Source organism: Erinaceus europaeus, chromosome 11 (genome assembly GCF_950295315.1).
Source record: "Erinaceus europaeus chromosome 11, mEriEur2.1, whole genome shotgun sequence".
Lineage (NCBI taxonomy): Eukaryota > Metazoa > Chordata > Mammalia > Eulipotyphla > Erinaceidae > Erinaceus > Erinaceus europaeus.
The window spans coordinates 65,237,083-65,254,239 of NC_080172.1; the positions used below are offsets into that span (position 1 = coordinate 65,237,083).

The window sequence follows — 17,157 nt, forward strand, 5'->3', positions numbered from 1 at the left end:
CCTCTCTCCATTTCTCTCTGTCCTATCCAACAACAACGACAACAATAATAACTACAATAATTAAAAACAACAAGGGCAACAAAAGGGAAAAAATAAATAAATAAATAAATATATATTGCAGTTACTATTAAAAAAAAAGGGAAGCTTCCAATGTAGGGATGGGATGTGGAATTCTGGTGGTGGGAATTGTACCCCTCTTATCCCACAATCTTATTGACCATTATTAAATCACTAATAATAATAATAAAAATATGCATTCCAAGTTCTCATATGGTTTCCATTTTTATCTAGTCCTGATACCTCATTTCATTTCCCCTCTATTTCCCCCCCTGTTCACTCCTATCTCCCAATTTGACGCTTCTCTCAGTTGTCCAAATACTAATTTGGTTCACTATCATAAGACTTCTGTTAACAATCTGTACTTTTCTTTCAGAACATTGCTCACAATTATTGTGTATTTATTAATATCTCCTCCACTACAATATAAATGCCACAAGAAACTACTACAGTTTTGTTCACAATTGCAACCATAGAGTCTGTCATTGTACAGCTCAATATATAGTTACTGAATGAATTCAGTATGTCTACAAAAATTACTATTCATTCCACTTAAATCTGGGGATAGAGGCAGGGTAGAACTTATTCTGTATTAACCAGTCTCTTCCACTGAAATATAAGCTCCTTAAAAATGAGACCAATCTTATTTCTCTTTGATTTTTTTTTTTTAATGCAGCACTAAAAAATGAAACCTCGTGCTTATGTCCCATGGTTAGACCACTTCCCAGTCCAATATTCTTTTTTACTTTTTGAGGGACAAACAGAAAGAAAAAGACAATGAGAGAGAAATGATACAACACTGCTTCATGAGCTCCCGTTTCAGTCCATGGTACTCCCAATGTGGTACTGGGATTGAAACTCAAGGCCTCCTGCATAACTGGGTGCTTGCTTTATAACACCTCTTATTCCTCCTTGAATCATAAACACTAGTGTTTGACATAGTAGGAGGCCAATAAATATTTGGTAAATCAAAGAAATAAATGAGCCACAAGTATAAACTACACACCCGTGCTTAATGAATGATTCAATTCTTATATGTTAGAGAGTAGGCATATATATATATATATATATATATATATATACACACACACACATATATGTCAACTTTTCTCATTAGTGATTTATAGAAAATTTAAAGCAAGAAAATATTTATATTCTTTTCATATTATATTAATTAGTTATAGTTAGTCTAACTTACCAGAGCAGATTTCCCCACGCCTCCTGAACCAAGGACTACTAGCTTGTACTCACGCATGATGTGGTCTGTTTAAATACTGACAATCTGAAAGAAAAAAGATTAATAAACATATGAGCCAGCTAAGGATATACAATTGTTACATGACATAACACAGGTTTTAGCTTTTTCCCTTCAGACTATTTCGGGAAAGAAAGAGGCTACTTAGCAAAAGTGTACCCTTTTTTCCCCTACCATGGATTTGTTGTTGCTTCCCATTGCTCCTGGTGGAGTTTCCCTCCTCCTTGAATCCAGATACAGGACAAGGAGTATAGGGAGGAGGAGGAGGAATAAGGACACACACACACAAGAAATAACAGCACTGTTCCAACGCTTATGAAGTTTCCCTTTTGCATGGTGCTCCCATGTGGTGGCCAGGGACTCAAACCCAGGTACTTATGAATGGTAAAGTGTGCCCAGTACCAAGTGAACTATCCCCTCCTGACTCTCCTGCACTATGCAGATTTTAACATTAGTTTATGGAATGACTCCAGGAATAATTTTAATTAAAGATCATCTCTGACTAGCCAGCAACCACTAGACTGTCCATGTATGTTACTGGCATGTTAAAATTAGTCATTGTCATATAATGGGAGTGAAGAACCCAATTCTTTATAAAGCTCTAATATAATGCATAAGCTATTTTACTTGCATAATGTATCATAAAACAATTTACACTGCTTTGTCCAACATTATATTATAGCTAAACCATGTAAAAATGCCGCCTTAAAATTCTAAGATGGGAGATTATGGATGAAACTTAAAAATCACTGGTAAAAAGTAATAATATACTCCATTAGGCACAAACTATTGGGGGGAAAAAGGGATATAAATTTTACGTTTATCTCCATGGCTATCTTAAAAGGTGAAAAGATGGGTTGGTGGGGTAGCATAGCTGCTTAATTGATATATTTTCATGCCTAAGGCTTGAAGGTACCAGGTTCTATCACTGGCACCACCACCTGAACAGTGCTCTGGTAAAAAGAATAAATAAATATATTAAATATTTATTTATTTATTCCCTTTTGTTGCCCTAGTTGTTTTATTGTTGTAGTTATTGTTGTTGTTATTGGATAGGACAGAGAGAAATGGAAAGAGTAGGGGAAGACAGAGAGGGTGAGAGAAAGATAGACACCTGCAGACCTACTTCACTGCCTGTGAAGCGACTCCCCTGCAGGTGGGGAGCCAGGGGCTCGAACTGGGGTCCTTACGCCAGTCCTTGCGCTTTGCACCACCTGTACTTAACCCGTTGTGCTACTGCCTGATTCCCTGAATACATTTATTTTCTATAAAAGGAAGGAATTTCCCCCCTTCCTCCTTCCCCTTTTCTTTTCCACTCTTCCTTCTCTAGAGTTTTCGCTCCAGGCCAAGTTTTTCAGATAGAAAGAGCATGGCAAGCAAGGAGAGAGGAAGAGGGGAGGTGGAGTGGGTAGAGGGAGTGGGGAATTAGAACCTGCAGCACTGAAGCTTTCTTCAGTGTAGTGGTAGCCAGTCTCACACCTGGGGCATGCACATGGCAAAGCAGTGCAAATGAACTATTCTGCTGTCCTAGGAAAACCATGATGGATTAAGTAGCAATGGACTTGCCATTTCTAAAGTAAAGACCAAATAAAATAAATGGCCTTTGTGAGCCCCCATAGGACCGTGTCCTCAATGTGAATCAACAGTGGTAGAGACTGCTCTATCCTCCAAAGGGAGGCTGGATAACATAATCTATTCTACTACCTGAGGAAGTTGAGTCCTGAAATTGGGACAGCTTGGAATGTTCCTATTCATGACCACAGAATGTGAGCTCGGACCTACAGGGATTCAGAGGTTACATAGGCTCCCGTGCTGAATATGGGACCCTGATCAAATCAATGGGGTTTACAGTCAACAATATTTATACACCTTTCCCATATTTGGGAGCTACTCTGTTCCCTGATCCAGCTTTCTAGCCCTTTTTCCAGCCATGACATCATCTACCCGGGTCCACCTGCATATCAGATGTCAGGCTCAGACAAAAACTCAGAAAGTCATGGGCCCTTTGGAATATACCTAACATAGACCTACTAACTATTGCCAAAACAAAGACCCCAAATCTTTATCTGAAATATTCTAGCCTTTAGGTTCATGATTAGTCAACAATTTGTTTGGCTTTATATGTTAACTCTTTTTTCAGCCACCAGGTTCAAGATGCTACCATGATGCCAACTGGACTTCCCTGGGCAGATGACCCCACCAATGTGTCCTGGAGCCTCACTTCCCCAGAGTCCTGCCCCACTAGGGAAAGAGAGAGACAGGCTGGAAGTATGGATCAACCTGTTAACACCCATGATAGCAGGGAAGCAATTACAGAAGCCACATTCTTCCACATTCTGTACCCCATAATGACCCTGGGTCCATATTTCCAGAGGGTTAAAGAATAGGAAAGCTATCAGGGGAGGGGATGGGATACAGAGTTCTGGTGGTGGGAATTGTCCCCCTCTTATCCTATGGTCTCCTAAATATATATATGCCTAAGTGAAGCAACTGTTCTAATATGTGGGATGCAAGTATTGCCTACAGTTGTTCCTTCCATGGAGGAAGAACTAAAGTAGAGAACAAGAGCTGAGAAGGAGTTAAACACAGAAAATTTCATAAATCTGCAGAGGAAGTTCACTAAGTCAAACACTAAGTTAGGCACCCAAGATAAAATTTTATAAGGTAAGACAATAACTAAATAGGGATCTACAAGCTGAATAATTCCAAAAGAAACAGGGAATATTCTAATTCTAGCCAGAAAAAGCTTTATTGGGGGGGGAAAAAAGCAATTCACTTAAAAAAAAAGCATACTTTAATAGCAGTTAAACAAGCTCTAGAGACTTCCTAGAAAGATTAAATAGAAGTCTCAAAATTGAGTCAATTCACATGTTATTCAACTACACCTACCTGTCAAAATAAAGTTCAGAATTCTTTTTTTTAAATACCCACAATATAAAATATATAATGTTGACAATACCTAATAAAAAATAAGAATGTGTAGAAAATATGGTCTGAAATGAGTTAATTGAAATGAACTCAGAGGAATCTAAAACTACTATTATAAATATGCTTAAGGACCTACAGGGAAATATGAGAAAAACAGTAGACATAAAGAACTAGTAAAAACTTTTGTGTTCAAAAATAACATATGAGATGAAGTATCGCTAGGTAATATTACTGCATATTAAATACTACAGAAAGAGAATTCAGAGGATCTGGAGACAGTCATAAAAGTAGATAAATGAGACACAGACAGGAGGGAGAAGGGAGAGAGAGAAAAGGAGTGAGGGAGAATAAGAAAGACGAAAAATAAAAAAGAAGAAAAAAAATTTTGTATAATGCCAACCCACCCAGGGTCACATATGTGTATCTGAAGCTGAGGAGGGTATTTGAATAAGTAATTTACATTTATTGACCAAAGACAACACTACAGCATATAAAAATGAACAGAAGAATGACTAGATACAGAGAAAAGTTTGGCTGCTACTGTAATAGCTCAGATGGGGGAGGAGATAGTTCAGTTTCTTAGAGAAACAACTTGCATGCCTGCAACCTTAGAGACCACAGGTTTAATCTCTGGTGCCATCTTATTTGCTAAGAGTTCAGTAGCATTCTAGCTTTTTCTCTTTTTCCTTGCTCTCTCATAATAAATATATCTTAAAAAATAGTTTAGGTGGAATAGCACATGTCTATACTACTATATAGCACTAGAGTTGAAGACAGAGCAGGTAAAACCGACGGGATTCCATAGCTAACTGGAGAGTATCATTAAGGGAAGTGGAGGAAAGTCAAGGATAAAGCCTAAAGATCCACCTTGGGCAAAGTAGGTGGCTGATAGCACATCTTCAACTAAGAAATTAAAAAACAAAACAAAACAAAAACCAAAAGATTTAAAAGTAAATCAATACTTCCTATCAAAAGTTAAGTTTGAGATTCCTATGGGAATAGTAGGCAGAGATATCTGATAGGTATTTAAACATTCAAGCCTGAAAGCTCAATAGAAATCAGTGTCTACAGGTATAGACCTAGGAATGATTGCTTTAAAAAAGTGGTAGTAGTCATAGCAAATAATGAGATCAAACAAGGAGAACTTACTGAGTGAAAACAAGTAAGGTAGGAACTGAGCTCTCAGAAACAACCACACTTCACCATGTAGATGGACGGGGTAAAGAAAGTGAGGTGGGAGGTGTTTGTGTGGGGTACTAGTCATCCTATACCTCTCTATATATTAGGTGGTTCTCATTTTTATACAAAAAAATACTATTAAGCTAAAGAGCATATATTTAATTCAGACAGAGTTCCATATCTGTAACCCATTTCCCAGGCCACCAGTGATTTTCAGTCTGGGGACTGCTGTTATTTTAACAAGATTAAGAATCTATCATCTCTCTAATCCAAAAATGTGTTTCTTCAAGAGGAAATCCTAACATAGCAAGGTTCATTTGTACGCCTTAACTTTCCTCCTGAGCCAACAGTATTTAGTGAAAGCATTCAAACAAGAAAAAAATTATTTTGGGTATTCCGTAACAAGATACTTGGCCCCTGACCTTCAACTCAAGCAGTAAGATACTCATGACCCAAAGACCATTTTTCACATAAACTATGTAGAGAAAACAGTTTTCTTTACACCTAACATATACCATGTGTTAAGAATACACAATATAGCACAAAAGCAAATAGAAGAATATAACTAAGAAAATGTATACATAAATACATGATAAGAAATAAAACAGATTAGTATTTTCTTTTAAAAGAGGGCTAGTTCTAAGTCATTACTGCCAAGTCAGAAAATCACTATGTTCTTCCAAGCAAACCATTTCTATGCCTTTTTATGGAAATCTCCTGTACTCTGTACTCCTAACACAGCACCAGAAAATTTCTTACTCTAGTTAGGACTCTCTGACTAATAAGGGGAAATAGGGATATAAACATTACACTATATTAAGACTTAAAACAATCTAGGGTCTCTGACATTATGGTTTCAGTTACAACACTTTTTGTTTACAGTCTTCCTTTAGCAAGACTACTATTAAATTTTACAAAATATCATAACTTGGTCTTGTAAAATAAATCAGTCCCAACTTTGTTGTTTCTGTTTTTAAATATATAAACCAGTTATCTACAAAACAGCAGTTATTTCCCCCACCTATAACCAAAATTCATTAAAAAAATTTATTATGAGAAATTTGAGATATTTATGAATATATATGAATGAGGCTATATATGAATATGAATACATATTTAATAGTGAGAATAGGTTTTCCTTTTTAAAAATAAGCTGTTGTGTTACTGGTCATATTTAAATATTAAACTGATAGCTGACCACTATCTAGGAGGTTGGGATAGGTTAAGTACAGGAATTATGATACAATTTAACTTTATAATGAAATTCTTCTTAGTACAACATAATGGATTTTTTTTCCCCATAACATGAAATCACATCTCACTGAGACACTCTTAATACTCTCCTCTTGTTCTCTATACTACTACTTTGACTACGGTGGGAAGTACATACATAAATAAAGGTATCAGACACAATGTACTTGTAAATAAAAGTATGTAAAAGCAGAGGAGAGATCCCACAGGTACAACAGGTATCTGACAGAAAGTACAGAAACAGAATGGAAAAGCCAAATACATATATCGACATTTTCAGAGGTAAAATAAGAAAGCCAGGTTTATTCAGATTTAAGTGTCAAAATAATTCCAGGTATAATAATGATAAAAAGATTGAAAACTGAACATACTGTAGCTAAAATTTCAAACCACTAAAAACGAAGACAAAATTCTAAAAATATCCATAGAGAAAAAATACATTCTCTTGAAGTAGGGCACCAAAGTAAAACCCTGGGTTGAGGGTGAGGGTGGGTGTTCAGCTTCATGGGGGTGATGTGGGGATTGGGGGATGAGGGGGGAAATATAGGACACAGTCTTTTGGTGGTGGAAATGGTGTTTATGTATACTCCTAGGAATTTGTAGTCATATAAATCACTATTTAAGTAATATGAGAGGGGAAATTTGATTGAATGTCCCAAACTTTTTAATGCACAGACTGTCTTTTTAATACACAGGCTGAGTCTTTGATATGTTGACTCTCTTAAAAACTTAGATCAGGGAGAAAAGAAGCAACCGGTGGCACAGCTATATACAAATAATGTCAAAGGACATAAATTATGGTGATGTTGAGTATGATACAGCAAATTCTAACAAAGGGATATTTCAAAGTTAACCCAATTGCCAAACAATGTGATTAGAGCAATAACTAGCTATTGTCTTTTTAAACCCTAAGACAGCAGGAACCTCCCGCTTCCTCTATAGAACCTATATTTCCCCTAGTCCTGGAACCTCTACGGTGGGGCTCACTTTCCTACATGCTTCTCTCAATTCATACCAAATGATATTGCATCTGCCGATCCCAACCTAATTAATGCAACGAGTACCACCTCAGCATGCTTCACTTCAGACTGTGTCCAGAGATGTCAGGCATGGAATGACAACCCTTCATCCTCATTACTCGGGTGAGAATTTTCCTTTCATAGGATTCTCTAATTCCATTCCAGGTGGTTCACTTCCTAACAAAGTCCCAAAACCTAGATATAGACCAGGTCCCATGAGATAGGGCAGTGTTCACATGTACCCATAAATCAGGGCAAAATATATGCCTGAAAGCAAAAGTACACAATAGCCTGCAGTGAGTCAGTATAAAGTTCATAATGAATTAGTGTCTACTTAGACTTAGATACCTTCCTCACCTACTTCCTATTACACTTCCCTCACTCACTCCAAAGCTAACCTTATCAAAGCATGGACTACAAAAGCTGAATAAGGGCAAGAGACTGGCATACTTTAATGATGATTCTTTAGTCACTGTTAGGCCCCACCAGCTGGACCCCTAAGTGGGGTGTCCTGAGATTCCCAAACAGACATGATGGGCCTAGACCTTGAATAAATCCCTCTCTCGATTGTTACCAGTCATCTGTATCTGGAACAACACAATAACCCCCTTTGTGGGCCAGCATAGAACCTTGCCCTCAACTTGGATCAACAATGGTAAAGAATGTTCCATCCTCCAAAGGGAGGCTAGACAACATACTCTATGCTACACCTGAGGAAGATGGGTCCTGAAATTGGGGCAGCTTGGACTGTTCCTGCTCATGACCACAGAATGTGAGCTCAGATCTACAGGGATGCAGAGGTCACATAGGTTCCTAAGCTGAACTTGGGCCCTAGATCACATCAAATTGATGGGGTTTACAGCCAACAATATTTGTACCCCTTTCCCATATTAGGGAGCTACTCTCTTCCCTGATCCAACTTTCTGGTCCTTTTTCCAGCCATGACATCATCTCCCCAGTTAATAACTTGGATTCACCTGCATTTCAGATTTTCAGGCTCAGGGGAAAAAAGAAAAGAACAACTAGTATAGCCACAGTCCCTTTGGAATATAACTAAAATATGCCTACTAGCTACCTACAAAATGGAGGACTCCCCCAACTCTTCATCTGCACTATTCCAGCCTTTAGGTTCATGATTGTTCAACAATTTGTTTGGCTTTGTATGTTAACTCTCTTTTCAGCCACCAGATTCCATGATGCCAACCAGACTTCCCTGGACAGACAACCCCACCAATGTGTCCTGCAGCTCCAATTGCGCAGAGCCCTTGCCCCACTAGGGAAAGAGAAAGGCAGGCTGGGAGTATGGATCAACCTGTCGATGCCCATGCTCAGTAAGGAAGCAATTATAGAAGTCATATCTTCCACCTTCTGCATCCCACAATGACCTTGGGTCCATACTCCCAGAGGGTTAAAGAATAGGAAAGCTATCAGGGGAATGGATGGGATATGGAGTTATGGTGGTGGGAATTGTGTGGAGTTGTACCCCTCTTATCCTATGGTTTAGTCAATGTTTCCTTTTTTATAAAGAAATAAAAAAAATACATTCTCCTCTCTCTGAATATGGGGGGGTTGTTAATAAAAAAAAACCTAATTAAACAAATAGAAGTGATATTGTCTGTCTTGTGGAGTTGACTTAGAAAACATCTCAGAGGGAGTTGGGAGGTAGTGCAGCGGATTAAGTGCATGTGGCGCAAAGGGCAAGGACCAGCATAAGAATCCCAGTTCGAGTTCCCAGTTCCCCACCTGCAGGATGGTCACTTCACAGGCGGCAGGTTTGCAGTTGTCTATTTTTCTCTCCCCCTGTCTTCCCCTCCTCTCTCCATTTCTCTCTGTCCTATCCAACAACGACAACATCAACAACAACTACAACAATGAAAAACAACAAGGGCAACAAAAGGGAAAAAATATATATATATAAAAGAAAACATGCCAAAGCTTCCTCCTGAGTTTCTTATCTTTTGAGAGTCATGACTGGATTACTTGGTGCCTGAAGTTGCCACTTTAGAGATATCATAGAGACAACAGCCTTGTATAAAAAGCCTTAGTTGTTACAATTGTTCCTGACCTGTGAATAAAGAAGGCTTTTAGAAGGTCTCCGATAATCACCGTTAGATTGCAACACCCTGAGAGACCTTGGGAATAGATCCACACAGCTGAGGTAGTCCCCGATTTCCATACTTAAACTAAGAATAATAATAGATGGCTGTTGTTTGAAGTACTATATTTTTGAATGATAACTAAAAACAGAAGGAAGAAAAGAAAAAGGAACGAAGAACAGGGGCTGGTTCAGCACACATGTTACAATGCACAAGAACCTAGGTTCAAGTCCCCGCTACCTGTTTATAAGGGGGAAGCAGGTCAGCAGGTGTCCCTGATTTTCTATCCCTCTTTCTGCTGTCTCTGTTTAATAAATAAATAAAGTTAATAAAAAAATTAAAAAATAATTTATCAAATACTTAGAGAAAAATACTGGCAGAATTCTTTTTTAAAATTTCTTCATTGGGGGATTAATGTTTTACATTCAACAGTAAATACAATAGTTTGTACATTCATAACATTTCCCAGTTTTCCACATAACAATATAACCTCCACTAGGTCCTCAGTCATTCTTTTTGGATCTGTACTCTTCCCCCAGACCCACCCCAGAGTCTTTTACTTTGGTGCAATACACCAACTCCAGTTCAGGTTCTACTTGTGTTTTCTCTTCTAATCTTGTTTTTCAACTTCTGCCAGAGAGTGAGATTATTCCACATTCATCCTTCTGTTTGTGACTTATTTCACATCTTCCCTGCCACCAAAAGTCTGTACCCTCCCCCACCTCCCAGGGAACCACAATAGTTTTTCCCATTTTAAATATGGGTTGTGTTGTGTCTGGTTGTTTATTTTATGTATGTGTGTTCAGTTCTCTGAATTCCACATGAGTGAGACCATCCTATAGTTTTCCTTTACCTCCCTGCTTATTTCACTAAGCATGTTTTCAAGTTTCATCCATTTTATCCCAAAGGATGTAAAATTATCTTTTCTTTTTATTGCTGAGTAATATTCCATTGAGTATATGTCCCATAACTTTTTTAAGCAATCAACTGTAGAGGGATATATATCCCTTCAAATTAGTGATATTATCTCTCTCTCTTTTTTTTCCTCCAGGGTTTTTGTTGAGGCTTGGTGCCTGCACCACAAATCCACTGCTCCTAGAGACCATTTCTTCCCCTTTTGTTGCCCTTGTTGTTTTATCATCATTGTGGTTATTATTATTGTTGTTGTTGTTTCTGTCATTGGATAGGACAGACAGAAATCGAGAGAGGAGGGAAGACAGAGAGGGGGAGAGAAAGACAGACACCTGCAGACCTGCTCCATCCCATGAAGTGACTCCCCTGCAGGTGGGGAGGCGGGGGCTCGAACTGGGATCCTTACACTGGTCCTTACTCTTGAGCTACGTGTGATTAACTTGCTGCACCACTGCCCGACTCCCAAATTAGAGATATTATCTCTTTTGGATAAATGCCTAGGAGTGGGACTGCTGGGTCGTAAGGTATTTCCATCTGTATTTACTTAAGGATTCTCCATACTGTTCTCCATAATGGTTGTACCGTTTTGCATTCCCACCAGAAGTGTATTAGAGTTCCTTTCTCTCCACATCCTTTCCAACATTTATCTTCTCCTGTTTTGTTGATGAAGGCCATTCTTAATGGTGTCAATGTGGCTTTATTTGTATTTCTTTGGTGATGAGTGAATTAGAGCATTTCTGCATGTCTGTGGGCCATGTGTATCTCTTCTTTGGAGAACTGTCTATGGATGCCCTATGCCCACTTTTTTATTGGGTTGTTCTTTTTCTTTTTGTTGAGTTGAATGAGTTCTATATAGATGTTTGATATCAAGTGTCTATCTGAAGTATGATGTATAAATATGTTCTCCCATTTGCTGGGTTTCCTGTTTATCTTTATGGACTTTTGTTTTGATGTATGGAAACTTTTAAATTTGATATAGTCCCACTTGTTCAATCTTGCTTTTGTTTCCTTTGTCCACGGGGTGAAGTCTTTAGTGTTAATGTCCTGAAATGTTTCACTGATATAGTCTTCTATGTATTTTATACTTTCAGGTCTGCTATCCAGATCTTTGATTCATTTTGAGTTAATTTTGGTGCATGGTGGTGTTAACTGGTGGTCTAGTTTCATTTTTTTACATGTGGCTGTCCAATTCTGCCAACACCATTTATTAAAGAGACTTTCTTTTCATCAATGGGCAGATGTGGCCCCTCTGTCATATATAAGCTATCTATATATGTATGGGTTGAGTTCTGGGCTCTCTATCCTATTCCATTGGTCCATATGACCATTTTTGTTCCAGTACCATACTATTTACTGCTTTGTAGTATAATCTAAAGTCTGGTATTGCGATGCCTCCATTTTCTTCTTTTTCCTTAGGAATTGATTTTGCTATATATGCTTTTTTAGAGTTCCACACAAATTTCTGAATAATCTGTTCAATTTCCTTGAAATATATCATTGGGATTTTAATAGGAATTGCATTGAATCTATAGATTGCTTTTGGCAAAACTGCCATTTTAATGATATTTATTCTCCTAATCCATGAACAGGAGATGCTCTTCCATTTCTTAGTGTCATCCTCTATTTCTCTTAACAGTGTCTTATAGTTTTCCTTAAAAAGAGCCCTTACATCATTTGTTAGATTTATTCCTAGATACTTGATCTTCTTGGGTTCAGTTGTGAGTGGTATTGCTTCCTTCAGTTTCACTTCTTCTGACCTATCTTTTGCATAAAGACATGCCATCAATTTATGGGTATTTTATAGCCTGCTACTTTACTGAATTTATTGATGATTTCCAGTAGTTTCTTGGCAGAGTTTCTGGGGTCTTTTAGGTATATCAACATATCATTTGCGAATAATGAGAGTTTAACTCATCTTTTTCAATTTGTATTTCTTTGATATCTCTCTTATCTGAGTGCTATGGCAAAGATTTCTAGGACTATGTTGAATAAAAATGGTGAGAGTAGGTACCCTTGTCTAGTTCCTGATTTTAGGGGAAAAGCTTTCAATTTTTCCCCATTGACTATGACATTAGCCGTGGGTTTATCATATATAGCCTTGATTATGTTAAGGAATTTTCCTTCCACTCCCAGTTTCTCAAGGGCCTTTATCATAAATGGGTGTTGTACCTTGTCAAAAGCTTTTTCTGTATCAACAGAATTACATGATTTTTATCTTTCTTTTAGTTGATATAGTGGATTACATTTATTGACTTACGAATATTAAATCATTCCTGTTTCCCAGGGATGAATCCTACTTGATCTTGGTGGATTATTCTCTTAATATGTTGTTGTATTCGATTAGCCAATATTTTTTTGAAGATCTTTGCATCGATATGCATCAGGGATATGGGTCTATAGTTTTTTTTGTTTGTTTTTTTTTTGGTGGGGGTCCTTTCCTGCTTTGGGAATCAGGGTCATGTTAGCCTCACAGAACATATTTGGGAGTGTTCCCTCTTCTATTTTCTGGAAGAGTTTGAGGAGGATGGGTGTTAATTCTTCTTTGAATATTTTGTGAAATTCTTTAGTATAGCCATAAGGACCTGGGCTTTTGTTCTTGGGTAGGCTTTAGATTACTGTTTCAATTTCTTTACTAGTGATTGGCCTGTTTATCTACTTCCTTTTGTGTCAAGGTTGGTAGTGGGTATGACTCTAGGAATGTGTCCACTTCTTCCAAGTTGTCAAATTTGGTTCCATACAGGTGTCCATAATATTCTTGCATAATCTGAAGGGAGGATGGACAACATACTCTATGCTATACCTGAGACTATTTCCTGTCTCCTGCTGACTGTTGGTTCTTTTTGTTGCTCCACTACTAGCTGACTAAGGTGGGTTGTTAGATGGTTTACTAGTGATTTCTCCTGTTTATTAATATGGGTCTGTACTGCTATGAATTCCCCTCTTAGCACTGCTTTTGCTGCATCCCACAGGTTCTGGTAACTGGTTTGCTGGGAAATTGTGCAGATGCAGTCACATCTGCCATGTTGTCCCCTCAGGCTATTGCTAGTTCCTGCAAGAGTTAGGAAATTCCCGGAGTGCCTTTCCCAACCAATCCTGTCCCAGCTCAACACTCCCGGTTTTTACCCTATAAAGCCATTCTTCTTCCGCCCCTTGCTCTCTTGCCTGCTTTTCACTTCGGTGACTAGACGCAGGGAAGGGTGCTGCTCAAGGCGGTCATTTTTGCTAGCTCCACGTGGCCCGAACTGCTGTGCTCTCACCCAACTCTGAGGTGCCCACGCGAATAAAGAATTATGTTCCCTCTCCGCTCCGGATCTCCTCTCTCTCTCCTCCATGTCGCTGCCCGACACTGGTTTCTTCATTTACATTGGTATCAAGATAATTCTTAATTCTTTTTTGATCTCTTCAATGACCCACTTATTGTTCAGCAACATATTGTTTAGTATCCAGGCTTTGAAGAAATTTATTTTCCTTTTTAGGTTGATTTCTAGTTTCATGCCTTTATAGTCTGAGAGGATACATTTTATAATTTTAATATTTACATATCTGTTTAGACTGTCTTTGTGGCCCAGTAAATGGTAAATCCTTGTAAATGGTCCATGTGTACTTGAGAAGAATGTGCATTCATTACTTTTGGGATGGAAAGTTCTGTATATATCTATTAGGTCCATTTCATTTATGGTTTCATTAAAGTTCACTATTTCTCTATTGATTTTTTGTCCAGATGTTCTGTCTCTTGCTGTGAGTGGTGTGTTGAAATCTCCTACTATTATTGTGTTGCTATGAATGCCTCCCTTGAATTCAGTAAGTGTTTGTTTTATATATTTGGGTGCTCCTAAGTTAGGGGCATATATATTAATGATGGTTATATATTTTTGTTCGATTGAACCTTTAACCATTATGTAATGTCCTTCTCTATCTTTGATTACTTTCTTTGCCTGAAAGTCTATTTCATTAGAGAACAGGGTAGCTGTCCCTGACCTTTTTTCTGAGTTATTAGCTTGGAATATCTTGCTCCAACCTCTTAGTCAGTTTCCATTTCTTTTTTCTTTGGATGTGTGTTTCCTGAAGACATATAATGGATGGATCCTGTTCTTTAATCCATTTAGCTATGCTGAATCTTTTGACAGGTGAATTTAAGCCATTCACATTTGGGTGATTATTGATATATGTGGTTTACTTATGTCCATTCTAATTTTTGTTTTAAGTTGATTTTAAATTGTTGAGTCTTTGCCCATTTGTTTCTATCTAACCTATTGTGTGGATGAGTTTCTGTAGTGAATGCCTCACTAATTTTTCTTGAGTTCTCTCAAATCTCTGTTCCCTGTTTTGTTTAGTGGTTATCCTGTGTGTAATAACTAGCATTGTGTTATTTAGAAAAGTCTTTTTTTAAGTTGATCTTGATTAACAAACATTTGCTAAGGCTTTTTTGTTTTTTAATTAGCTCCCCTATTTGATTGTTGTTCTTTCCTATTTTATTGTGTTTTTGTTTCTAGTCTACTGCTGTTCATCTCGCTGAGAACGTGTGTTCCTTTGGAAGACATAACCATTCAAACATTCCTTACAGAATGGAAGATCTTTATATGCCATACATCAGACAAAAGGTTAACAAAATATAGAGAGCACAGTAACAACATCAACAAAACAATCACACAAACAAACAACAACAAAAAAACTGCATCCAAAAATGGGGAGAGGATATGAATAGAATATTCACCAAAGAAAAGATACAAAAAGCCAACAGACGTGAAAAAAAGTCACTCTTTGTCAGAGAAATGCAAATAAAGACAACAATGAGATATCTTTCACTCTTGTGAGTATGTTACACATCAGAAAAGATATCAGGAGTCGGGCAGTAGCGCAGCAGGTTAAGCACAGGTGGTGTGAAGTACAAGGACTGGCCTAAGGATCCCAGTTTGAGCCCCCAGCTCCCCACCTACAGGGGAGTCGCTTCACAGGCAGTGAAGCAGGTCTGCAGGTGTCTCTCTTTCTCTCCCCATCTCCATTTCTCTCTGTCTTATCTAACAACAACACCAATAACAACAACAATAGCTACAACAACAATAAAAAACAAGGGCAACAAAAGGGAAAAATAAAATTTAAAAAGTAAAAAAAAAAAAAAAGAAATGACAGCAATAGTATACAATTAAAATTAACTATAAACCCCACTGATCTGATAAGTGGCTCATATTCAACACAGGAGCCTGTGTAACCTCTGCATCCCTGTAGGTCCTAGCTCGAATTCCATGGTCATAGCTAGGAACATTCTAGGCTGCATTCATTTCAGGACCAGTCTTCCTTAATGGGGTTTATAGTTAACAGTAATTATATACTTTTCCCAGATTTGGGAGTTACTCTCTTCCCTGATCCAGCTTTCTAGTCCTATTTCTAACTATGACATCTTTCCTGACCCCTGCCCCACTAGGGAAAAATCGAAGCAGGCTGGGAATGTGGATCAACCTGTCAATGTCAATGTCTAGTGGAGAAGCAATTACAGATTACAGATCCACCTTCTGCACCCCCATAATGATCCTGGGTCCATACTCCCACAGAGGGATAAAGAATAGGAAAGTGGGTGGAGGCAGATAGCATAATGATTACGCAAAGAGACTCATGCCTGAGGCTCCAAAGTCCCAAATTTAATCTTCTATACCAACATAAACCAGAGCTGATCAGTGCTCTAACTAAAAAAAAAAAAAAAAAAAAAAAAAGAGGGAAAAGGGGAGGGGGGAGGAGAATAGGAAAGCTTCTAGTAGAGGTATGGGATACAGGACTCTGGTGGTGGGAATTGTGTGGAATTGTACCCCTCTTATGCTACTGTCTTTTTTTTTTTAAATCTTTTTATTTATTACTGGGTAGAGACAGAGAGAAATCGAGAGAGGAGGAGGAGATAGAAAGCGGGAGAGAGACACCTGCAGCCCTACTTCAACACTTGTGAAGCTTCCTCCTCTGCAAGTGAGAATCAGGGGGCTTGAACCAGGGTCCTTGAGTGCTGTAATATCAATGCTTAACCAGGTGTGCCACTGCCTGGCCCCCTATCCTACTCTCTTATTATTAAATCAATAATAATAAAAAAGAGATGATAGCAACAACAGATGCTGGAGAAGCTGTGGAGACAAAGGAACCCTCCTGCACTACTGGTGGGAATGTAAATTGGTCTACCCCAGGTGGAGAACTCTCAGAAGGCTAGCCTATGACTCTCAACTCCTCTTTTTGGGATATATATATACCCTAAGGAACCAAACACACTCATCCAAAAATATCTGTGTATACCTATGTTCATTGCAGCACAATCTGTAATAGCCAAACCTGGAAGCAACCCAGGTGTCCAACAACAGATGAGTGGTTCAGAAAGTAGTGGTATACACACATGCACGCACACACGCACGCACAGTGGGATACTACTCAGCTATTAATAATGATGAATCAATGAATTCACCTTCTTCACCTCATTTGGATGGAA

At 38.2% G+C, this 17,157-nt stretch overlaps 1 protein-coding gene across 2 annotated transcripts in view; it reads right to left on the bottom strand.

Moving 5' to 3' along the window:
• Window positions 1–17,157, bottom strand: part of RAP1A (RAP1A, member of RAS oncogene family) — an 88,143-nt gene that overhangs the window by 20,921 nt on the left and 50,065 nt on the right. For both annotated transcript variants that reach the window (XM_060201885.1, XM_016189938.2), the window contains exon 2: window positions 1,256–1,339. In XM_060201885.1, coding sequence (XP_060057868.1) covers window positions 1,256–1,312 — 57 coding nt within the window. In that variant the 5' untranslated portion in view covers window positions 1,313–1,339. The remainder of the gene's footprint in view (window positions 1–1,255; window positions 1,340–17,157) is intronic.